Genomic DNA, 23,009 nt, shown 5'->3' with positions numbered 1-23,009 from the left:
TTCCTATTTATTTCCTTTGAGAGCTCTCCCCCTTTATGGTCCTGTTTGTGCTCATCTACATTATTCTCTCCCCTAATCATTATTCATTCTTCTTTCCTCTTTCCCTGGTCACTGCCCCTTACTATTGAATAGAAAAACCAAGTAATCACAGGATATCTGGTAATGTTTACTCTAAGCAATTTTTAATTTTGCTTTCTACACAAGGGTTTCTGCTTGTTTGATTAAAAAAAATACCGTATTTTTCGGACCATAAGACGCTCCGGACCATAAGACGCACCAGTTTTTAGAGAAGGGAAATGAAGAAAAAAAGATTCTGAAACAAATAGTGTCCTAAAATATTTTATGTGCATTAAAACCCAACATCACAGTCATAAACACATGTAATCAACCCTGTAAAGTAAACAGCAGCATTTAGAACCATTTTAGAGCCGGGCAAGCACACAGAGACCACACAGAGCCGGGCAAGTAAAAAAACTTTTTTTCTTTAAAGTATATGTGTAGGCTATATTTGGACCATAAGACGCAGGGACTTTTTCCCCCCACTTCTGGGGGGGAAAAAAGTGTGTCTTATGGTTCGAAAAATACGGTAATAAATGGTGAAGAAAGTGGAATAATACAGGTTTGATATTATTCCAAATTCTTAATGGGTCTAAAAAGATGATCACTAGATATTATTTTTTATTTGCTTTACCCTATTCTTTAAAATAATATACCTATTGAAGAAGCCAAAATATTCCAAATATCTAAACTAATCAATTTCATTTAAGCAGTCTGAACACAGAAATCTCATTTTTCCTTTTTGCTTTGTGGCTGATTATTTTTTCTATCTATCTTTCTCAGGCTTTTCCTATTTGTATCTTCAAACACAGTATAATATCTGGAAGTCAAAAAATTGAAGCTATAAAACCTATATTGCTATATAGTGAAAATACAATAAGCATTTCAACATAACCTTTTCTCTAAACATATTAAGCACTGGCCTACCAACTTTTCATTTTAAGTTACCTTTTTGTTTCTTATAATTAAAAATTTGCTTAAATTTTATGAATTATAAACAATATACAGAATTTTACTGAAAGACTGCGTGCCCTTTTCAAGTGAATTTTCTTTCTTCTAAGCTCTAAGGGTCTCCATGAGACTTGCAAGTAGGGGAGCAATGGCCAGTGGCTGCTTGTCTGGGCTAACACCCTGGGTCCTGTCTCCAAGGCCCCCTTTTCTCTGACCTTCCAATGTGCTGACAGCAGCCCCACCATTGGCTCACTTCTTTCCCATAACGTCTCTAGGGAGCCATAGCAGCCCTGCCCAGGCCTTCTCCTGTTGCTTCTTCTATTCAGGCACTTCCTTGTTTCATTGTCCCCAGCTTTAATAAACATACTCTTAAAATTATTAATTAACTAATTAATTAAGCAGAATGACTATAAAACAGGAAACTTCAAAAACATGGATTTTAATCTCCTTTGGCAATAACAGATGAGAATAGGTAGAAATACTAGGATAATGTTATTAGAACATAAAAAGATACTCAAAATTAGAAAACACCTGTTTTTTCATGACCCTTTCAGACAAGAGGTGCTTTGATATTTCAAGCATCCAATTACAGTGACATAAATTCCAGAAGAGCCAGGCAGTATTATACTAAAAAAAGTAATGTCAAAAGCAATATGGAGGTTCCTCAAAAATATAAAAGTAGAACCACCATAAGATCGAGAAATTCTGAGTTTTTATCTGAAAGAAATGAAATAAAAAAGATATCTGCACTCCCCCATGTTCACCGCAGCTCTATTTACAATAGCCAAGACATAGAAACAATCTAAATGTTCACTTACAGATGAATGGATCAAAAAAATGTGGTGTATATATACAATGGAATATTATTCAGCCATAACAAAGAAAAAAAAGTCTGTTCTATGACAGTATAGATGGAACTTGAGGGTATTCTGCTAAGTGAAATAAGTCAGAGAAAGAAAAATATTGTATAATCTTATTTATATGTGGAATCTAAAAGAAATACAAAGAACATGTTAGTAGTTGTCAGAAGTGGGAAGTGGGGGATTAGAAAAATGGGTGAAAGGAGACAAAAAGCTATAAACTTCCAGTTACAAAGTCAAAAAGTCCTGGACTTAAATACAAAGCATGGTGACTACACTTAACAATACTGTACCATATATTTAAAAGGTAAGCAAGTAGTTCTTCAAAGTTCTTACCATGAGAAAAAAAACTGTAACTATGTGTGGGGATAGATATTTAAACTAAAATTATTTTGGTAATCATTTTGCAATAAGTACAATATATCAAATCATTAAAAACGAATACAATATTATGTGTCAATTATATCTCAATAAAAATGTAATGACAAAAATGTCACTGCATATCCTACCTAATAAAAGAGTAATATGAGAATTAACCATCACTCCGCTACATCCACCAGCCATGCCCACCAGCAAATCAAAGCGAGTATGCAAATAAACCCAACCAAGATGACTACAGCCACAGAGAGCAGGAAGGAGGCTTGGGTTCCCCAGGAAACAGAGGAAGCCAAGCTTTCCTCCTTCCCTAGCCTGCCTAGGCCTCCACTCAAGGCTTCAAACTTTCATTTATAGAAGGTAAATCCAAACACAAATGACAGCAGCCACAGATGGAGCAGGAGGTTGTTAACCACTAAAGGTTAAAACAAAAATCTTAATTTACAACATAATCCAGACACAAAGTAAATGATACCTAAGATCTTACATAAATGTTCAGCTATCTCCCAAGCTCCATTTTGCAGTTTTGAAATTTAAAAGAAAACATATTAGTTGCTGGGTGGGAAATGTGAATACATTTCCTTGCAGATTTTATCATCTTACCAGGTCTTTCCTTCCCAGTGCCTTTTGACTCAGCAAATTTTTGTATCAAGCTTTCAACTGTAGTATTAGCCATATTATTTATAAATTCTTCATGGACCTATTAAAATGAGATAAAGATAAATTCTTTCTTTTTCTATACATATTCTTAATGTCAGACAAAACTTCCACAAAGCAATTAAAATTCATTACACCAAATGTGTATTTTGAGCCAGAGCCTTTAAGAACTTTCATTTACTAAACATGCTCTGTTGCCTATCTTACAGTGTTAATAGAACTGTGAGTACCAATCACTGTTTACATGAACCCCTTAGATATGGCTGCACAACCTTAGAAGTAAATGCAGCTTCTTGTTTCTTGGAATGTTCTGGAACATAATCCTTATGATTAACAATTTAAATTTTATATCTTTAATAATAAAGAAAAACAGACTTCATCTTTCTCTGCTATATTTCAATGCATCTGAAATTATGATCGTTAAACTGCCTTTATATTTTTGGAAAATTTCTAAGTACAAGCTCTATAACTTACGACTGCTGTTCTAAATTTTAAAATAGTGAAACTTCAAAAAATATATATTTAAAAATTGGTAAATTCAGAATTTTAATGTAAAGAGAACTGAGCACAGTTAACTTTAAAAATTAATTTGAATTATCATCCCTGGTGACCAATAAAAATTCAGTTTATTTTACCATTAATACATGTAAATACATACTTTTTAAAATACATTTTTATTGACTTCATAGAAGGGGAGAGAGAGAGAGAGAAACATCAATGATGAGAATCATTGATAGGCTGCCTTCTGCATGCCCCCTACAGGGAATTAAGCCCTCAACCTGGGCCTGTGCCCTTGACCAGAATCGAACCTGGGACCCTTCAGTCCACAGGCTGATGCTCTATCCACTGAGCCAAACTGGCTAGGGCTGTAAATACATATTTTTTTAATCTGAAATAACTCAGTATCATGTTAAGAGTTTGAGATTTTTAAAGAGTGATAAATGAACATAAAATGTTCATGAATCAGTTCATGAAGTAAAAACTTACCTGGCCTATTTGTAAATGAATTTCCTTTACAGCATTTGACAAGGATCCTATAATTTCCTTTATGTGAATGAGATGAGTTTCTTCAATGTCTTGAAATTTCTGAGTAAGAAATACAAAAAGTAACATACATAAAATATGTATACACACATACACATAATATACTAAAATCAAAAGATCTTTTAGAAGTTATCTCTATACAGCTAACCAAATTTAGCTAGTTACTCATTATGTAATATTTAGCAATGCTTCTAGACAAATGGGTTTAAGAAACATACTGAAATATAGCACTGAGAAAAGTTAACTTTTTGTTGTGCCATTTCTCAGGTAAACATAAACAATTTCAGTTTGAACATAGCACAAATTAAAACCTATTATCATGGTCAGACGCAGAAAATATGGGTGTCTGTCATAAAAATCAAGGAAAAAGTGTTTCAAAAACTGAAAAGCTACAGTTTACTTCTAAACACTTTACAATCTAGCCTACAGGCTCTTAAAATGTCTTTCTAATTCTCAAATTTTAATATGTAGTCTTCGAAAGATAGTCTGTGGTCAAATAAATTTGGGAAGTCTATAAACTCTATTTTAGCAGTTTTCAACTGAAGGTAAGGATACATCAGATCACTACAAAACACACAGATCCTCCAGTACTACCTGGGAGTGGAGGTAGAAAGAGGTGAGAATGTTGTTTGGAAAAAATTCCCGGGTTATTCTTGCATTTATTCCCCAGTAAGAAAACTATTGTTAGACTTGGCTTCATAATAAACATTAAAAAGTCTGAAAATTATTGCATAACAAAATTTGTTTTATTTTGCCTAAGTCAGTGTTTTCCAATATTTTTTGACCAAACCACCCAGTTTTTCTTCATCTCTGAATATCTATTAATATCTCATAGAACAATTAGTTCTCAAAACAGCATTTGGGAAATGCAGAACTAGCCATTTTCAAACAAAATACATTTGTCAAGTATTATGCACTAAGCGAAATAAGACAGAGAAATCACATGATTCCATTTACATGAGGAATTTAATGAACAAAATAGTTCCAGAGACATAGAACCATGGGACAGACTGATAAATTTCAGAGGGAAGGGGGCTAGAGGGGAGATTAACTGGGGAACACATATGCATATATGCATAGCCCATGGCCACAGCAATAATATGGTGAATCAGGCTTGTGGGCAGAGTAGATGGGGTCAATGGGAAAATAACAACAAAAAGGGAAGCATCCGAAATACTTTCAACAATAAAGGTAAATAATAACACACTAAAAAATACATTTGTCATTTCCATGCCCAAGCCTGATTATTACCTCCTCCCTCCCCCCCAACCCCCCTTAAATCAGTTTGAAGAAATAGGTCTAAATGTTTTGGGGTTATTTCTCTGGTTAGTTTTTCAAATTAAATTCCATCACCCCATCTACACTAATAAAAGAGAAACATGCAAATTGGCCATGCCTCCACTACATCCACCAGCCAATCAGGATTAAGTATGCAAATTAAGCCAACGAAGATAGCTGCAGCCATGGAGCTAGCTGGAGGCTTGGGTTTCCCTAGCAATGGAGGAAGCTAAGCTTCCCACCTGCTCTAGCCGGCCCTAGCCTCTGCTCAAGACTACAAAGTTTCAATTATAGAAGATAAATAAATCCCAGATATCAGGCCTCTGCTTGGTTCACCAGGGGGCGTGGTTGGCCTGCAAACCACCACAGGCCCTCATCCAGGCTGCCCCACATCCCAAGGGAACCCCCACCCTGATCCGGGACACCCTTCAGGGCAAACCAGCCAGCCCCCACCCATGCACCAAACGTCCATCCTATCTAATAAAAGAGTAATATGCAAACTGACTGTCACTCCAGCACACAAGATAGCTGCTTCCCTGTGGACACAGATGGTCTCCTACAAGATGGCCAGCAGGGGAGGGCAGTTGGGAGGGACCAGGTCTGCAAGGGAGGGCAGTTGTGGGTGATCAGGCCAGCAGAGGAGGGTAGTTGGGAGGGACCAGGTCTATTAAGGAAGGGCAGTTAGGGACAATTGGGCCTGCAGGGAATGGCAGTTGGGGGTGACCAGGCCTGCAGAGGAGGGCAGTTGGGGGTGAGCAGGCCTGCAGGGGAGGGCAGTTAGGGGCAATCAGGCTGGCAGGGGAGCAGTTAGGCATCAATCAGGCTGGCAGGAGAGGGAACACATTAGCACAGTATGCCTTCATCTTTATTTAAGAGCAGCATGGTTATTTATATATCTGATCAAATAAATTAATGTTCCCATCTTGGAAATGTCAGGATAAACAATTAAAATGCCAATTTTGGGGGGGAAATGTAATGAGAAAGCAAAAGACAAAGATAAGGAAATAAAAAAAAAAAAACGAATGCTGCTGAAACAGGTTTGGCTCAATGGATAGAGCTTGGGGACTGAAGGGTCCTGGGTTCGATTCCGGTCAAGGGCATGTACATTTGTTGCGGGCACATCCCCAGTAGGGGGTGTGCAAGAGGCAGCTGGTCGATGTTTCTCTCTCATCGACGTTTCTAGCTCTCTATCTCTCTCCCTTCCTCTCTGTACAAAATCAATAAAATATATATATTTTTTTAAATGAATGCTAACAATTCTTTTAAGAATAGTTTTATAGGCCAGCCAACTTGATACCCAGTAGAGGGTATGCAGGAGACAGCTAATCAATGATTCTCGTCATAGATGTTTCTATCTCTCCCTCTCTGAAATCAATAAAAATATATTTTTTTTTAAAAGAAAGGAATACTTGTATAAAGTACTATAAACAAAAAATCCTGACTCTAGCAAATTCTAATTCCTGTTTTTTCAAACAAATAATGGAAAGGCAAATATTTTCACTGATTGGAACTAGTCATTTTAATACAAAATTAACAAGTCAACAATAATTGCCTTATAAATGAGTATTCTGATTTAGAAGACAAATGGGCACTTGCTGAAGTCTACAATGATCTTAGTTGCTATAAAAATTAAAACTTTTTATCTCACTAGACTTAGAGCCTCAACTTAACACAACTAACTATAAGCCCTCCTTGAAATGTTATTGTTTCCCAACTGCCATGACATTATACTTCCCAGTTTTCTTCCTTCTCTGGTTTCTCCTACTTGGGTTTTAGCATCTCTTCCTCTATCAAGCTGTCAATGATGAGTCTCTCAGAATGTGGGGTGGCCCTTTTCCCCCTACACCCTGTCCAAAGGTGATGTCATTATGGCTTTGTGTGCTGACAAGCCCCTATTTTATACAGGCTCACAATCCTTTATTCAAAACCTCTGGGACCAGGTGTTTGGGAATTCAATATTTTGATCTTTTAAATAAAGATATTATGATGCTATTACCATGTATTTCAAAAACACTAGTATTTCTAAAAGAAAACATGTACATTTAGTCTAAGTAATATAAATAAAGAGTATAGAAACTGCCTCACAAGAGTTTAGGTCAAGTTTTGCTGCAAAATGAGTTATAGAAAAACGCTTTTTATTTTCAGAACTTTTGGAATCCAGACTACTTATATCCTCCAAAACTGCCCATTTGTTACCCCCACTTGGGTATAGGCTGTTTAAAACTGAACATCTGGTCCCTCTGACTCCTCAAACTAATAACAGTTCTTCATCTAGTATTTCCTATTCATCTCTACCCGTACGGACTTACAAGCCAACACTCAGATCTTGATCTCTCTAGAATTCTTCCATCCACCCCACTCCTGCCATCTCCAAATGCATTCACTTCTCGAATTCTCCAAGGCCACCACACTGGCCCTCATCCTTTTCATCTCACTATTAACTGCCTTCCAAACTGAACTCTTCCCACCACCACCCCCCAATTATTTTTTATCTCATAGGCAGGGATGTGGAAAATCAGATTTCTATCTTTTTAATATTTTTATTGCTTTCAGAGAGGAAGAGAGAGGGAGAGTTAATTCTCCTTTGTCTTCACTATAATCTATTCTTCACAAAACTGCCAGAATTATCTTTTAAAATTTGGACCAGACCATGTCACATACTACCCTTCAATGTCTTCAAATTACTCTTAGAAGCCTGGTCCTTGCCTATGTTCTCCCTAACCTCATGCCTCACCATCATCTCTCCTTACTCAGTTTTGGCAAGCATTTTACACTTTCTATAATGTGACAGCCTCTTACATCTCTAGGTCTTCATACCTATATGGCCTCCAATGCCTGGAACACTCTGGCCCTAGAATGAGTCTCTTACTTACTTTTCATCTCAGTTTTAAATGTCACTTCCCCAAAAAATGCCTTTCCTAATTCCCTACTCAAGGTTCCCTTTTATTATACTATCTCATGGAAGCCTATTCTTTCCCCTTATAACACTGTAATAATTTATAACTTTATATTTAGGCATGTATTTAATATCTGCCTCTGTCTTCTATACTTCCAGAGCAGGGAGATACTGGTTTTATTTAAGTAGATACAGTATACACCCAGCACAGTGCCCACAACAGGGTAAGTAAAGACGGTTGGATGCGTGCCATCACACAAGCAAGCCTTTGATTTCTGATATGTGAGTCTTTCATCACTCCCAGTGAGAAGACTCCTAGAGTCCAAAAAGTCAGATTTTATAAGTCCTTTCACACTTACTGAGTGCCTAGCATCATCTGAAGACTGTTTTAAATGCTGAGGAAATAGCAGTGAACAAGTGAATACCTGCTCTCACAGAACTTACATTTTTGTGGGGGAAGACAAAATTAAAATATATATATATATATATATATATATATATATATATTTTTTAACATACACACACACACACACACACACACACACACACACACACACACCTGTGCATAGGCATGGGTGGGTGCTTCACCATGTTTCTAGCCCCTCAGACATGATGACCAAGAATAATGTTCTAAGAAGAGGTTCTTCCACCATCCTCAGTATCAGAGTGATGATGATGTAGCTGAACCATGATGAACAAGTAGCATAACAAATAAATCTTTGCTACTATAAGTCACTGAGATTTGGAGGAGAGGTTCTTTGATACCTCAACATACCCAGCCTATCCTAACTAATACAACAAATAAAATTCATGGTATGTTATATAATGAAAGGTCTATGAGGCAGGGCGGTGGGGGAAGCACAAGAGTATAGAGGGTGGGGAAGGAAGTTTTAGGAATGATTCATAAAAGGCACCCATCTTAAACGTAGGCCTTTAATTCGACTCTAAGAACAACAAATCAAATATAATTATCCCAAGTTTATGAAAAACAGACTTTTTTTGTCTTCTCTTGCTAAATTGGAAATTTTATGAAAGCAGAGTTTTGTTTTGTTAACTGCTATATCCTCAGCACGGAGTCATTTCCAGTTTTCTTCTTAAGTCAATTTTAAAATCCATATATAAGGCCTGGATTCATCATTTACCAATGTCCTCCTTTTCCCCAATTCTCTTTAAAAAGACTCTTGTGAATAATCCATTATATTGTAATTATTGCATCTTGGTCCTCAATCTTCAAAACGTGTATTTTTTAGACAGCATTATTAAAACATTGAGAATGTGCGTTTTAACATTTCTAGTACTAAAAAAAGTATATGTCAGAAAAATTATATTTAATCAATATACATAAATATCCTATCTTAGATTTAAAGCCTTAAAAATACCAACCTGAGCTGTTTCTGTCATTTTCTGTTCAAAATCAGCTTTTGCTAATGCATATTTTTCCACGTAGACTTTATAGGTATCTGTAGCTTTCTTAGATTTAACAGCTGCCTGTAACAAAACAAAAACACTTTGAACTACAAAATTAACTTTCTTCTTTCTTGATATAAGTTAAAATAAAATAACAATTTAATGTATGTTAAGGGATGAGGCAATTTTAGAAGATAATTGTAATGGAAATATCTTTTTTTTTTTTAAGCAAGAAACATGTTTCATAGGAAACAACCAAGCAGCAACACTACATTAAGTAAAGACAACTTTCTAAATAGTACATATGCTTAGAAATACCATAAATTCTACGAATAAAATTACAGAAACTAAATGTCCTAATAGTAACATATTTGACCACTTTTGTAAAGTCATTACTAAAAGGGAAGTTGGGGCATTTGTTCTTAAATGAGGAAATTATTGTTTAAAAGCAATAGCTTCATTTCTTCTCATAAATAAAAGGCTGGTTTTAACAGCTTATCTAATGATAATAAATCTTACATCTAATTTTATTCATTAGAGCATTATAAATAAATTGACTGATATACTACCAAAAATGTTTCTGCTTAAGTGCCTATAATTTTTATAATAAAGTCCTATGAAGCAAATATAGACATATAAAATAAGTACTTAGTCATAGTTCACAAATATGAGTGCTTTCTAAGTGGTCTTTTATAAAAATAAAGGTTTATGAGTAAGGGTAAGACACATATTATGTCATAATAGTATTTGTTTTCAAATTTACCAAAGGAAAAATGATTCAAAGATCCATGCACACTTTTCTTTAAGCTACATTCATGCTAATAATAAGCTTATTATAGCCCTGGCCAGATGGCTCAGTTGCTGAAGCATCATCCTATACACCAAAAAGGTTTTGGGTTCGATTCCTAGTCAGGGTTTGTGTGGGAGACAACCCATTGATGTCTCACTCCTTTCCCCTCTCTCTAAAAATCAATGAAAATATATCCTCAGGTGAGGATTAAAATAATAATAATCTATTATAGGGCAAAATAAATGGTTTACTTAGACTTGGATTTGAATATATCTAAATCAGAGACCAACTACACATCTAGTATGACATCACCTCTGAGCAGAACAATCAGAAAAAGGCACCCTTCCTCTGAGCTGCCGACCCCACCAAGGCAAGTGAACCACAGGCTGTATTTCAGCCACGAACTCAAAACCTTTGGACACAAGTATAGGCTACAGCTTTGCTCAAAATATTAACCAAATATAAATCCCTTAATTTCATCTAAATTATTACCTTATATTAAACCTTTTCTGGTTTTTATCAAGGCTCAATCATTTCTCTTTGTTAATACATTTCTACTGATTTCAGAGAGGAAGGGAGAGGGAGGGAAACATCAATGATGAGAATTGATTGGCTGCCTCCTGAACACCCCCCACTGGGGATTGAGCCTGCAACCTAGGCATGTGCCCTTGACCAGAATCTAACCGGGGACCCTTCAGTCCAAAAGCTCTATCCCATTGAGCCAAACCAGCCATGGCTCAATCATTTCTTTAAGTATAACCCCTAGTTACCATATATTTTTCAAATAGTCCACACACACACACACACACACACACACTGAATAGCCCACCCTGCCGAAACCAGTTTGTCTCAGTGGATAGAGCGTCGGCCTGCAGACTAAAGGGTCTCAGGTTCAATTCCGGTCAAGGGCATGTACCTTGGCTGCGGGCACATCCCCAGTAGGAGTATGCAGAAGGTAGCTGATCAATGTTTCTCTCTCATCGATGTTCCTAACTCTCTATATCTCTCCCTCTTTGTAAAAAAATTAAAAATATATATAGTTTAAAAAAGAAAAATATTAAATATTACATGAACAAATGCAGTCCCATTTCTTTCCCAGTCTCATTCCCTCCATTTGTTCTGCAAAGGTAATTCCATTCATGTGGCTTGGTGTTTACTGTTCCCATGCTTATCTATAATAATAAAAGCGTAATATGATAATTAGATTGGCATCCTTCTGGACAATCTTCAGGACAAAGCCAGGACTATGAGGGAAGCCTGGGTCCTGGGTGCCAGAGGGAAGCCGGAAGGAAGGCCTTCCCCTGCACTAATTTCGTGCATCAGGCCTCTAGTAAATAAAAAAGGATTTTCTGACAGAGAACCCTTACGTTAAAGACTATGTCAAAGGCATCAAAATCTACATCAAAATTCTTCCCTCAACATTATAATTTTCAGATGTACCCACATTCAGGTCATTCTGTTTTTTGTTTAACTTTTGTAACAGAAATTTTAGCGCGCGCGCGCGCGCACACACACACACACACACACACACACACACACACACACATATAAAGGTAATAACTCCCATGAACCTAACTTTAAGATTCTATTTATTCCTCCCCCACTAGTATTTTTTCTTTTGCACATGTGTCAAACACAAAGCCCGCGGGCCAAATCCGTCCCGCCAGGCCTTGCAATGTGGCCTGCACCACGCTGTCATCACTGCACTCTGCTGCGTTTCCATCACAATGACAGTTTATGACTGTTCAGTAAACCATTCGGCCCGCGATTTAGGCTGGATTTTAGATTTTGGCCCCTTCTCTGATTGAGTTCGACACCCCTATACTAGAGTATTTTAATTCCCATATCTATCAGTTTACCTTTTTATTTATTTACCCATTTAAACTGCCGAATAATATCATATGAAACATTCTCCTCCTGCTGAACACTGAAGTTGTTTTACATAAGATTTTTTCCCCAACCTGACAATCAACCTATTTATAATTAAAGAAATCTAATTTTTATATGTATATGGTTACTTACATATTTAAACTTATTTCTGACAACTTAAGAGTTTTCAGTGTACCATTCTTTTACTTTGCTATTTCCTTTCTCTTTTCTTATTGATAAATTTTAATATCCTCTTTCTTGATTTAGGAGATGTTATTATTTTAGTAGTTACACTTAATGTACATATTTGACTACTACTAAAATGGTAAAGCACACCATTACTTGTGTACCACTAAAATAAAATAAAAAATCAAACCATGAAATAATGCTTTCTTATAACTTAAAATTTTATTTTATATTTATTCAAAGAGCTATTTTAGACTTATTTTGAGATAAATTTTTATTCTACACCACTTCTATATAATAGAATGAGAAAGAAAGGAAAATGAATCATTTGAGGTACTCCTAAATCTTCATATTCAGGTTCTGACTCCTCAATTATTTTCCAATTCAGGAATCACTGATATCTGTTTTCCCCCCAACATATTACCTTCTATATCACTCTATATCATCAAGAGCAAAAGTATTCCACTATATCTCCAGACTTCCTTTTAAACACTGGAGCTTACATTTTCTTGATCTTACCAAAAGGTCTCATCAACAAAAGGTTTTCACACAACAATCAGAATTATTCCTTTTCAGCTGGTCTTAAAATGATGTTAACTGCGGCATCGAAGTAATGCAGTTGCCCAATCATGCCAGGTCTCATGGGCAATATAAATACACCACAAATGCTACCTTAACAACAGTGCATATATATCATTAACTGAAAATGCATTCTGATTTCAGAGATGTTAAGGAAAAAAATAATCTGGTAGCTTTTAGTAACTTTTTTCTCTAATGTCTTGGTCTAAATTTATCTTTATTTAGCATGCTTAATACCAAAAATGTACTTAAATCATGAGGTTTTGAATTTCTTCCAATTCTGAAAAATTATCAGCTGTTAAATTAAATACTATCTGCCCACCATTCTTTCCATTTTTTCCTTTTGAATTTATTAGATAAATGTTAGTAATCTTTATTCCTCTGTATTATGCTGTGTGGATTCCCTCGATAATATCGTCCAAATTCTCTTTGCCTATGTCAAGTCCATTTTATCTTCTTTATTCCCTTTTTATTTTTTTTTTATTTTAGTACCACATTTTTCAGTTCCAAGTTTTATAATTAGCTATTTTCCTATTTAGATCTTATTTCATTATGCTTCTTTAAGTTTTTTAATCTTCTTTAACATCTATGTATATAAAAGCCCAGCAACCAGAATGGTGGAATGACCAGTTGCTATGACTCCCACTGCAGCGGCCAGCTGGTCCAATGGAGTCCCAACTGGCCCCCAACTGCCTGCAGCTCTTTCCCCAGATGGCCCCGCCCCCAATCGCCCCCCCCATCAGGGGCAGGGCTGCCAATCTCCCATAGCCGCCACCACACCCTGTGGCCCAGCCCAATGACCCTATCAGGGTGGGCCAGCCAGATCCCACCCAAGCACGAATTTGTGCACTGGGCCTCTAGTAAGTTTATATTGACTTATCTCTTTGAATCTCAACACACGTAAATGTTTTTGCTTATCTGTCTTATAAATTTAAATATCATCTGGAGTGTATTCTTATTCCAATTGTTAAATTTATTGGTGTCTTAGTATTAGATTTCTTAGATGTGCTCTAAAATTTTGTTATTTACTCATTTCAAATGGGAGGTTTCTTATTTTTTCTGCCTCTTATCTCTCCTCCATCAGTCCTGCTAGACAACTCCATAGAATATAATGTAAATGGTATCTCCTAGAATTGTTTTATCTTTACTCTCACCCATTCCTATCCATCAGTTTTCAAGTTATCACCTGCCAGCCCTCCAAAACCCCAGTTTACTATCAGTCTTATGAAAGTCGTTTTTCATTACTTTCCCAGAAGAATACAGGGGATGTGGCCAAAGAAGTCATGAATCGATTCCTTGGCTTGACCTAACCACAGTCCAAACTGTATTCCCCAAACCCCAACTTCCAATCAAGCCCTAGTTAGCAGTCCAAGAGCCTTTTTTCTTCCCTACCTATTGCTTGATACAGTGAGTGAAGCTCCTGATTATCTTTTTCTGATCTTTCTTTGACCAAAACTAAAAACAGAGCACAGTGTATGTTAGAAAAAACAGCACAGAAAAACTGTGGCTTCAGTTCATTCAATCTGACCATGTCAGAATCCATCACTATTAATCCTAATGGTCAGACTAATTATCAGGACAGTCAATTTCTCTTTCCTACTTTTCCTTATTTCAGATCACAGCCTGAAAGTGATAGTCCCTAAAGTCCCTGGAGATGTCCTATCAATGGAAAGCATTCAGCAGTAATAGGAAAATATAGACACCAATAACACCACCCAGGATGAACGGGTCTCACCACTTCAAAAGGTTGATTCAATGGACCAGGCTGTTCATAGCAGAAAAATGATTGGTCAAAGTGTTCATTTTGCTCTGAATCTACTATAACATTCTACTCTGTAAAGTCATATTTTCTTTTGTTGCCATAGCAATGCTTATTGTCTCTTCTAGACAACCTTAGTTTTGAAAGTAATCATGTTCTTTCAAAAATAGCTGTTTATGGTATATTTCAAAAAACTAGAATATTCCAAAAACTGATGTGAAACCACAAAGGACCCCAAATAGCCACAACAATCTTTTGAAAGAAGAACAAAGTTGGAGGACTCATGCTGCCTGATATCAAACTACCAATATACTACAAAGCTCTAGTAATCAAAACATCATGGTAATGGCATAAAAACAGACATATAGATCAATGGAAAAGAATAGAAAGCCCAAAAATAAACTCAAGCCGTTAGTTAATTAACATTTGACAAAGGAGGCAAAAACATACAATGGGCTAAAGATAGTATATTAAACAAATGGTGTTGGTAGGTGTCTGTCAGCAGATGATTGGATCCAAAAACTATGGTACATCTACACAATGGAATACTATGTTGCCATAAAAAAGAAGGAATTCTCATCATTTGCAGCAACCTGGATAGAACTAGAGAACATCATGCTGAGTGAAATAAGCCAGTCAATGAAGGAGAAATACCACATGACCTCACTCATTTATGGATATTAAAGAACATTATAAACTGATGAACCAAAAGTCAGATATAAAGACAGTAAAGCAACAAGCAGACTGTCAAATTACAGCGGGAAGGGTATGGAGATCTGGGGGAGATAAGAGATCAACCGAAGGACTTGTATACATGCATATAAGTACAACCAATGGACACAAAACTCTGGGGAGGGAGGGTATGTATGGGAGGAGGGGCAATGTTAAAATATGTACACAGATAATAATTTAATTTAAAAAATTAAAAAAAATAAATGGTGTTGGGAAAATTGGACAGATATATGGAAAAAAAATGAACTTTACCACCTTCTTACAATAGGTACAAAAACAACCGAAACCGGTTTGGCTCAATGGATAGAGCCTCGGCTTGGGGACTGAAAGGTCCCGGGTTCGATTCCGGTCAAGGGCATGTACCTTGGTTGCGGGCATATTCCCAGTAGGGGGTGTGCAAGAGGCAGCTGATCGATGACACTCTCTCATCGATGTTTCTAACTCTCTCCCTTCCTCTCTGTACAAAATCAATAAAATATATTTTTTTAAAAAATAGGTACAAAAACAGACTTAACATAAAATACTTAAATGTGAGGCTCGAAACCATAAAAATCCTAGAAGAAAACATAGACAGTAAAATGAGACATTTCTCATAGCAATGCTTTTTCTGATGTCCTGGGGCAAGGGAAACAAAAGAAAAAATAAATAAACAAAAGGAACTACACCAAACTAAAAAGGTTGTCCACAGCAAAGGAAACCAACAAAATGAAAAGACAACCCACTGAATGGGATAACATATTCACCAACAATATTCTGATAAAGGGTTAATATCAAGAACTTATAAAATGCATCACCAAAAAAATAAACAATCCAATTTAAAAAATGGGGCAAAAGCCAAAACCGGTTTGGCTCAATGGATAGAGCGTCGGCCTGTGGACTGAAAGGTCCCGATTTGATTCCGGTCAAGGGCATGTACCTTGGTTGCGGGCACATCTCCAGTAGGGGGTGTGCAAGAGGCAGCTGATCGATGATTCTCTCTCATTGATGTTTCTAACTCTCTATCCCTCTCACTTCCTCTCTGTAAAAAATCAACAAAATATATTTTTTTAAAAAAAGGGGGGGGGCGCGGCAAAGGGCCTGAATAGACACTTCTCCAATGAGGACATACAGATGACATATAAAAAGATTCTCAACATTTCTGATCATCAGATAAATGACAATTAAAACCACAATAAGATGTTGCCTCATACCTGTCAGAATGGCTATCATCAATAAATCAACCAACAAGTGTTGGGGAGAATGTGGAGAAAAGGGAGCCTTCATGCACTGTTGGGAATGCAGACTGGTGCAGCCACTGTGTAAAGTGGTATGGAATTACCTCAAAATATTAAAAACGGAACTGCCTTATGACCCAGCAATTCCACTTCTGGGATTAATATGAAAAAACCTGAAACACTAATTTGAAAGACTACATGCACCCTTACATTAATTGCAGTGTTATTTATAATTAGAGGCCCAATGCATGAAATTCGTGCAAGAGTAGGCCTTTCTTCATTCAGCTGCGGGCACTGGCTTCCTTCTGACACCCAGGACCCAGATTTCCCTTGTAACCCTGGCTTCATCGGGAAGGTGGTCTAGAAGGACATTGAGTCTAATTAGCATAATATGCTTTTATTATTATAGTTAACCAAGATTTGGAAGCAGGCCAAATGTCCATCAGTAAATGAGTGGATAAAAAAGCAGTCATGTCCGGCCAGTGTGGCTCAGTGATTGAGGTATGATCCATGAACCAGGAGGTCATGGTTTGATTCCTCTTAAGGGCACATGTCTGGGTTGTGAGCTCTATCCCCAGGAGGGAGCACGTAGAAGGTAGCTGACTGATGTTTTTCACTATTGATGTTACCATCTCTCTCTTCTTTCCTGTCTCTGAAATCAATTTAAAAATAAAAAGTAGCCATACATTTATAAAATAGACTAATCAGCCATAAAAAATAAAGAAATCTTTACTTTCTTTGGGACAGCATGGATGGATCTAGAGAACATTATGTTAAGTAAAATAAGCCAGTCAGAGAAAGACAAGTACCATATAATTTCACTCATGTGGAATCTAATGTACTAAGAAGCAAAATAGAAGAGATAGACTCATAGAGAGCAGGCTAACAACTGGGGGGCGAGGGGGTGAGGGGGAGGCATTTGGTCCAGGGGTCTGGTGGCACAAGGTGGAGAAATTGAGCAAAAAAAGAGAAAAAAGACTCATGAACATGGACAACTGTGGTGACTGCCAAGGGTAAGAGGGATGGTGAAAGGTGGAGGAGGGTAGAGAAGGGATAAATGATGATGGGAAGAGACTTGACTTGGGGTGGTAAACACACAGTAGTGTACAGATGATATGTTGTGGAACTATGCACCTGAAACCTGGATAGTTTGTTAACCAGTGTCAGCACAATAAATTCGATAAAATATATAAATATAAGTTTTTTTAATAGTTGTTTTTCTGTTTAATCCAGACCCACTTTTATATGACTCAATATCCTTTTGTACTAATCCCATGAACTTCTCCCTTTCCCATACTGTCATAAAGTTTGCTTTGGTTTTATGGAATTCATGTGTATAATCCTGCAATATCCATGTCACTGTAATGCATGCATCAATGCTGCATACAAGGAGGGGACAGCAACACTGATGATGTATTCTATTTAATAAAGAATTGCCGCTGAAACCGGTTTGGCTCAATAGATAGAGCGTCGGCTTGGGGACTGAAAGGTCCCGGGTTCCATTCCGGTCAAGGGCATGTACCTTGGCTGCGGGCATATCCCCAGTGGGGGGTGTACAAGAGGCGGCTGATCGATGACTCTCTCTCATCGATGTTTCTAACTATCTCTCTCCCTTCCTCTCTGTACAAAATCAATAAAATATATTAAAAAGAACTGCCATTGTTTCAAACATTGTCTTGGCTTGATCCACTTAGGAAGGGTGTTGTGTCAGAGCTATACCCGCCATGTCTTCCATCTTGGACACTGCTATGACTGTAACTTGTACACCATTTATTGCAGGAAACCAGTTTCAGGTCAAGTTCATTTTCCAGCTGTTGAGCCTATTTCCTGAGAACTTCCCAGTAATTTCTGGTCCTTGAGATTATCTTAAATATGGAACATTTAAATCCCCCTTTACCACACAAAAGCCAAAATCCACTGCCTAACTTATTTTAGGACTTTGAGTCCAACAAGCCTGCATAATCAATCTCTACATGCCACCTTAGGTTTCTGTTCCATTTCTGGTTCACCGAGGTAGTATTCTTTTGGGACCGTTATTTGTTTTGTTTTCCATTTTCATATTTTATTCATAACTGCTGTCTGAAATTGAGGGTACTTTAAAACTATGAACTTACTATGCCTCATCTTTCTCCCTCTCCCAATTTTTATTTATTGTACAACATTAAAGAAAATATATTAACCCAAATTCTATCAACTCTTTTGATTTTTCAATATTCTCTTCTGGTTTCTGCCCAAGTATGCAAACTTTTATAATTATTTTAATTGTAATATGGTTAAAATTTGGTTTTCTTTTTTTACAGGTATTTCAAAACTTTACAAAGCTTTTAAAATTATCACTCCCTATGGCTCATTCCTAATAGAAACTATACCACATCAAACAAATAAATGGTTAAACTGTTTTTGAGAGGAGGAAAAAAACTTTCAATTAAAACACAAGTGGGGAAAGAGTTGTGGTTTACCATAATACTACATAAACGTACACAGTCAGCAATAAATTTACCACAACCTGTATTTAAAGCTTATCTTCAAGTATCTATGTCTTTCTTGCTTCACAAAGTTTTACCTCATTGTTAAATCTTATACCAAACAGTATCTCATCAATTATCTTTTACAAATATATTAGAGGCCCAGTGCAGAAAATTCATGCACGGGGAGGTGAGGGAGGGTGTGTGTGTGTTCCTCAGCCCAGACTGCACCCTTTCCAATCCGGGACCCCTCTCACAATCCAGGACTGCCAACCATTCACCAGCCTGCCTGCCTGCCTGATTGCCCCTAACTACTTCTGCCTGCCAGCCTGATCACTCCCCTACCAACCATTCGCCTGCCTGCTTGATTGCCCCTAACTACTTCTGCCTGCCAGCCTGATCACTCCCCTACCAACCATTCGCCTGCCTGCCTGATCACCCCTAACTACTTCTGCCTGCCAGCCTGATCACTCCCCTACCAACCATTCGCCTGCCTGCTTGATTGCCCCTAACTACTTCTGCCTGCCAGCTTGATCACTCCCCTACCAACCATTCGCCTGCCTGCCTGATCGCCCGTAACTACTTCTGCCTGCCAGCCTGATCACTCCCCTACCAACCATTCGCCTGCCTGCCTGATTGCCCCTAACTACTTCTGCCTGCCAGCTTGATCACTCCCCTACCAACCATTCGCCTGCCTGCCTGATTGCCCCTAACTACTTCTGCCTGCCAGCCTGATCACTCCCCTACCAGCCTGATTGAAGCCTAACTGCTCCCCTGCCAGCCCAATTGCCCCTAACTGCCCTCTCTTGCAGGCCTGGTCACCCCTAACTGCCCTCCCCTGCTAGCCTGGTCACCCCCAACTGTCCTTCTCTGTCAGCATGGTCACCCCTAACTGCCATCCCCTGCAGGCCTGATCGCCCCCAACTGTAGGCCTGGTCCCTCCCAAATGCCCTTCCCTGCTGGCCTGATAGCCCAAAACTGCCCTCCCCTGCTGGCCATCTTGTGAAAGCCATCTTGTGTCCACATGGGGGCAGCCATCTTTGACCACATGGGGTGGCCATCTTGTGTGTTGGAGTGACTGTCAATTTGCATATTACTCTTTTCTTAGATAGGATCCTATAAAGTGCTACAGACAAAAAAAATCATTCCTTTTTATGTATTTGCTAATCTATTTACCATATACAACATATTTTGTAAGTCTGTCTGTTTCATTCAGGTATATCACTAATACTCAGAGGTACAGTATCTTCATCTTAAATCTGAGATAATTTTTGAATATTAAATGCATTCTTGTATAGAACAGTACTTTGAAACCACAGAGAATTTATTTTTATTGTAATTACCTTGTCTATTTCTCTTTGTGTAGCTCCTTCCTTTTTCAAACGTTCTTGTTCTACACACTTGGCATTGTAATTTTCCTTGGATTTCTGGAGGGCCTGAGTTATGTTCTGAATGGTTTGAACAGCTTCCAAAGTTCCTGCAACTTCTTCTTTAGTCTGTTTGGTATGAAATGATTCATCAAAAATGATTAAGCTGTAAAGCACTCAATTATCTGATCAATTACCCTTTATCGAGAAAAAATTGATACCTTTTTATGAGACTTTACTTGTTCTTCTCCATACTTCTGAACTTCCTTTATTAATTCTTGTAATTTTCTAACAAGATCCAAGTGACAATTAGCTAATTTCTCTGTAGATGTTTTGAACACATCCCACACTGGTGCAAATGTTCTAAGAAAAAGAAAATACGAGAATAATTTACTAAAAGAAAAAAAAAAAATTTAAGGCTCCAAAATAGAACCAATGGAATTAGTAATGTTACATTCAGCAATTTTAAATAAGTAAAAAATAAAAAATTAAACGACTGCCCTGGCCGGTTGCTCAGTGGTTAGAGCATCGGCCTGTAGACTGAAAAGGTCTCAGGTTCAATTTCCAATCAAGGGCATGTACCTTGGTTACAAGCTCCATCCCCAGACCTGGTAAAGGGTGCATGCAGGAGACAATCAATCAATGTATCTCTCTCAAACAGATGTTTTTCTCTCTTTCCCCCTTCCTTCTTCCCCTCTACTTTCTCTAAAAAAAAAATTAAAAAAAATAAAAAATAAATCCAAGTGAGGATTCAAAAAAATTTTTTAATTCTTCATCAGAAATAAAAGTTCCTTTGAATTTAAACATGAAAAAGTTAAAATTTGCACATGATTTTTTAGTATCATCATTAATAATTATATAAGAACTAGAGGCCCAGTGCACAAAATTTGTGCACTGGTAGTGTCACTAGTGGCTGCTGGAGCATTCCTCATTTCACATCGCCCCCTGGTGGTCAGCACACATCATAGCAAGCGATTGAACTCCCAGTCTCTTGGTCAAATTCTTGAGGGGACACTTTGCATATTAGGCTTTTATATAGAGAGAAAATTATTTTAAAACTATTATCTGAAACCTTTTGAGGGCCATTATAATTTTATCTATCTGTGTACTTCAACAAACAATAAGAAAGTCCCGTTTTTACTACATAGTTCAAGATACATGATATACTTTCCTACCAGCTTTTCTCAATATTAAGGGTTTAATATTTTCAGCAGGTTCAAGTATTTCCAAGACTTACTATGTTATAATAGCTTAGATAGTACTTAGAATGCCAATGATAAATTTGGTTTATAGAGAATGATTTATGTATAATTTTACCCTATAATTTTCTCAGGTACTCCCTACAATATTTTCAACATTATCTGCTTTGTTTTAAGACAAAATTTCTAATAATAAAAAAAAGCAAATAGCAGCAATGATTACTAAATCAAGAGAACAGAGAAAGAAATTAGTTATCCTCTGTGCCAATTATTACATTTCCTACGCAGTAGGAAAACTAACAATGTTCATTTTAAGCAATAGTAAACAAGTTCAAAGAGGCTTATTAAAATACTTAGGATTGGCCTAGCCAATTTGGCTCAATGAATAGAGCGTCAGCCTGTGGACTAAAAGGTCCCAGGTTTGATTCCAGTCAAGGACATATGTCCAGATTGTGGGCTTGATTCCCGGTAGGGGGAGTACAGGAAGCAGCTGATCAATGATTCTCTCTCATCATTGATGTTTAAATCTCTCTCTCCCTTTCCCTTACTCTCTAAAATCAATAAATATATACTTTAAAAAGAAAACACTTAGGATTGGTCTGATTAGATATCATTTCACACTTTAAAATCTCATCAGCCCTAGTTGGTCCGAAGGTTGTGGGTTATTGTTAAGCTAAAATCTCATCAGCCCTAAATCTGGCAAGTAGATGGAAAATATGGGGGGGGGGGGGGGGAGGGGGGAGGAAAGACACTAAAAAAAAAAAAAAAAAAGACACAACAGCATCAAAAGACTTGTGCATCACTTCATGTAAACCTGATACATGATGATAGTCTAGATTTCACAAAGATAAGATAGAAGTGTCCCTTTACTTTACCAAAGGATTCTTTACAGAGAAAACCAGTTCAACATAAGATTTCTTTAAACACAGGTTTCTTTAAGGAATTTCAAATATCATTCCATTTACAAAAGTTTGACATATACAACTTTTTTCTGGTTAAATAATACACATGAATCTATATAACAAAAGCCTAAGCCTGTGGTCGGCAAACTGAGGCTCACGAGCCACATGTGGCTCTTTGGCCCCTTGAGTGTGGCTCTTCCACAAAATACCACGACCTGGGCGAGTCTATTTTAAAGAAGTGGCATTAGAAGTTTTAAAAATTTGGCTCTCAAAATAAATTTCAATTGTTGTACTGCTGATATCTGGCTCTGCTGACTAATGAGTTTGCCGACCACTAACCTAAGTGACTGTTACAGCAGAATGACAAGAATGACCGGTCGCTATGATGCTCACTGATTACCAGGTTGCAGACACTCAACGCA

At 37.3% G+C, this 23,009-nt stretch overlaps 1 protein-coding gene across 5 annotated transcripts in view; it reads right to left on the bottom strand.

Annotated features, from left to right (window-relative positions):
* The window catches only part of FCHO2 (FCH and mu domain containing endocytic adaptor 2), a 111,055-nt gene that overhangs the window by 64,711 nt on the left and 23,335 nt on the right, over positions 1-23,009 (bottom strand). For all 5 annotated transcript variants that reach the window (XM_045571567.1, XM_045571566.1, XM_045571565.1 and 2 more), the window contains 5 exons: positions 20,708-20,849; positions 20,463-20,615; positions 9,502-9,606; positions 3,888-3,986; positions 2,847-2,943 (listed from right to left, as the gene is read on the bottom strand). In XM_045571567.1, coding sequence (XP_045427523.1) covers positions 2,847-2,943; positions 3,888-3,986; positions 9,502-9,606; positions 20,463-20,615; positions 20,708-20,849 — 596 coding nt within the window. The remainder of the gene's footprint in view (positions 1-2,846; positions 2,944-3,887; positions 3,987-9,501; positions 9,607-20,462; positions 20,616-20,707; positions 20,850-23,009) is intronic.

This window comes from Pipistrellus kuhlii, unplaced genomic scaffold (assembly GCF_014108245.1).
Source record: "Pipistrellus kuhlii isolate mPipKuh1 unplaced genomic scaffold, mPipKuh1.p scaffold_m20_p_4, whole genome shotgun sequence".
Lineage (NCBI taxonomy): Eukaryota > Metazoa > Chordata > Mammalia > Chiroptera > Vespertilionidae > Pipistrellus > Pipistrellus kuhlii.
The sequence above is the reverse complement of the archived record's forward strand: the minus strand, read 5'-3'. Positions and strand labels throughout refer to the sequence as shown.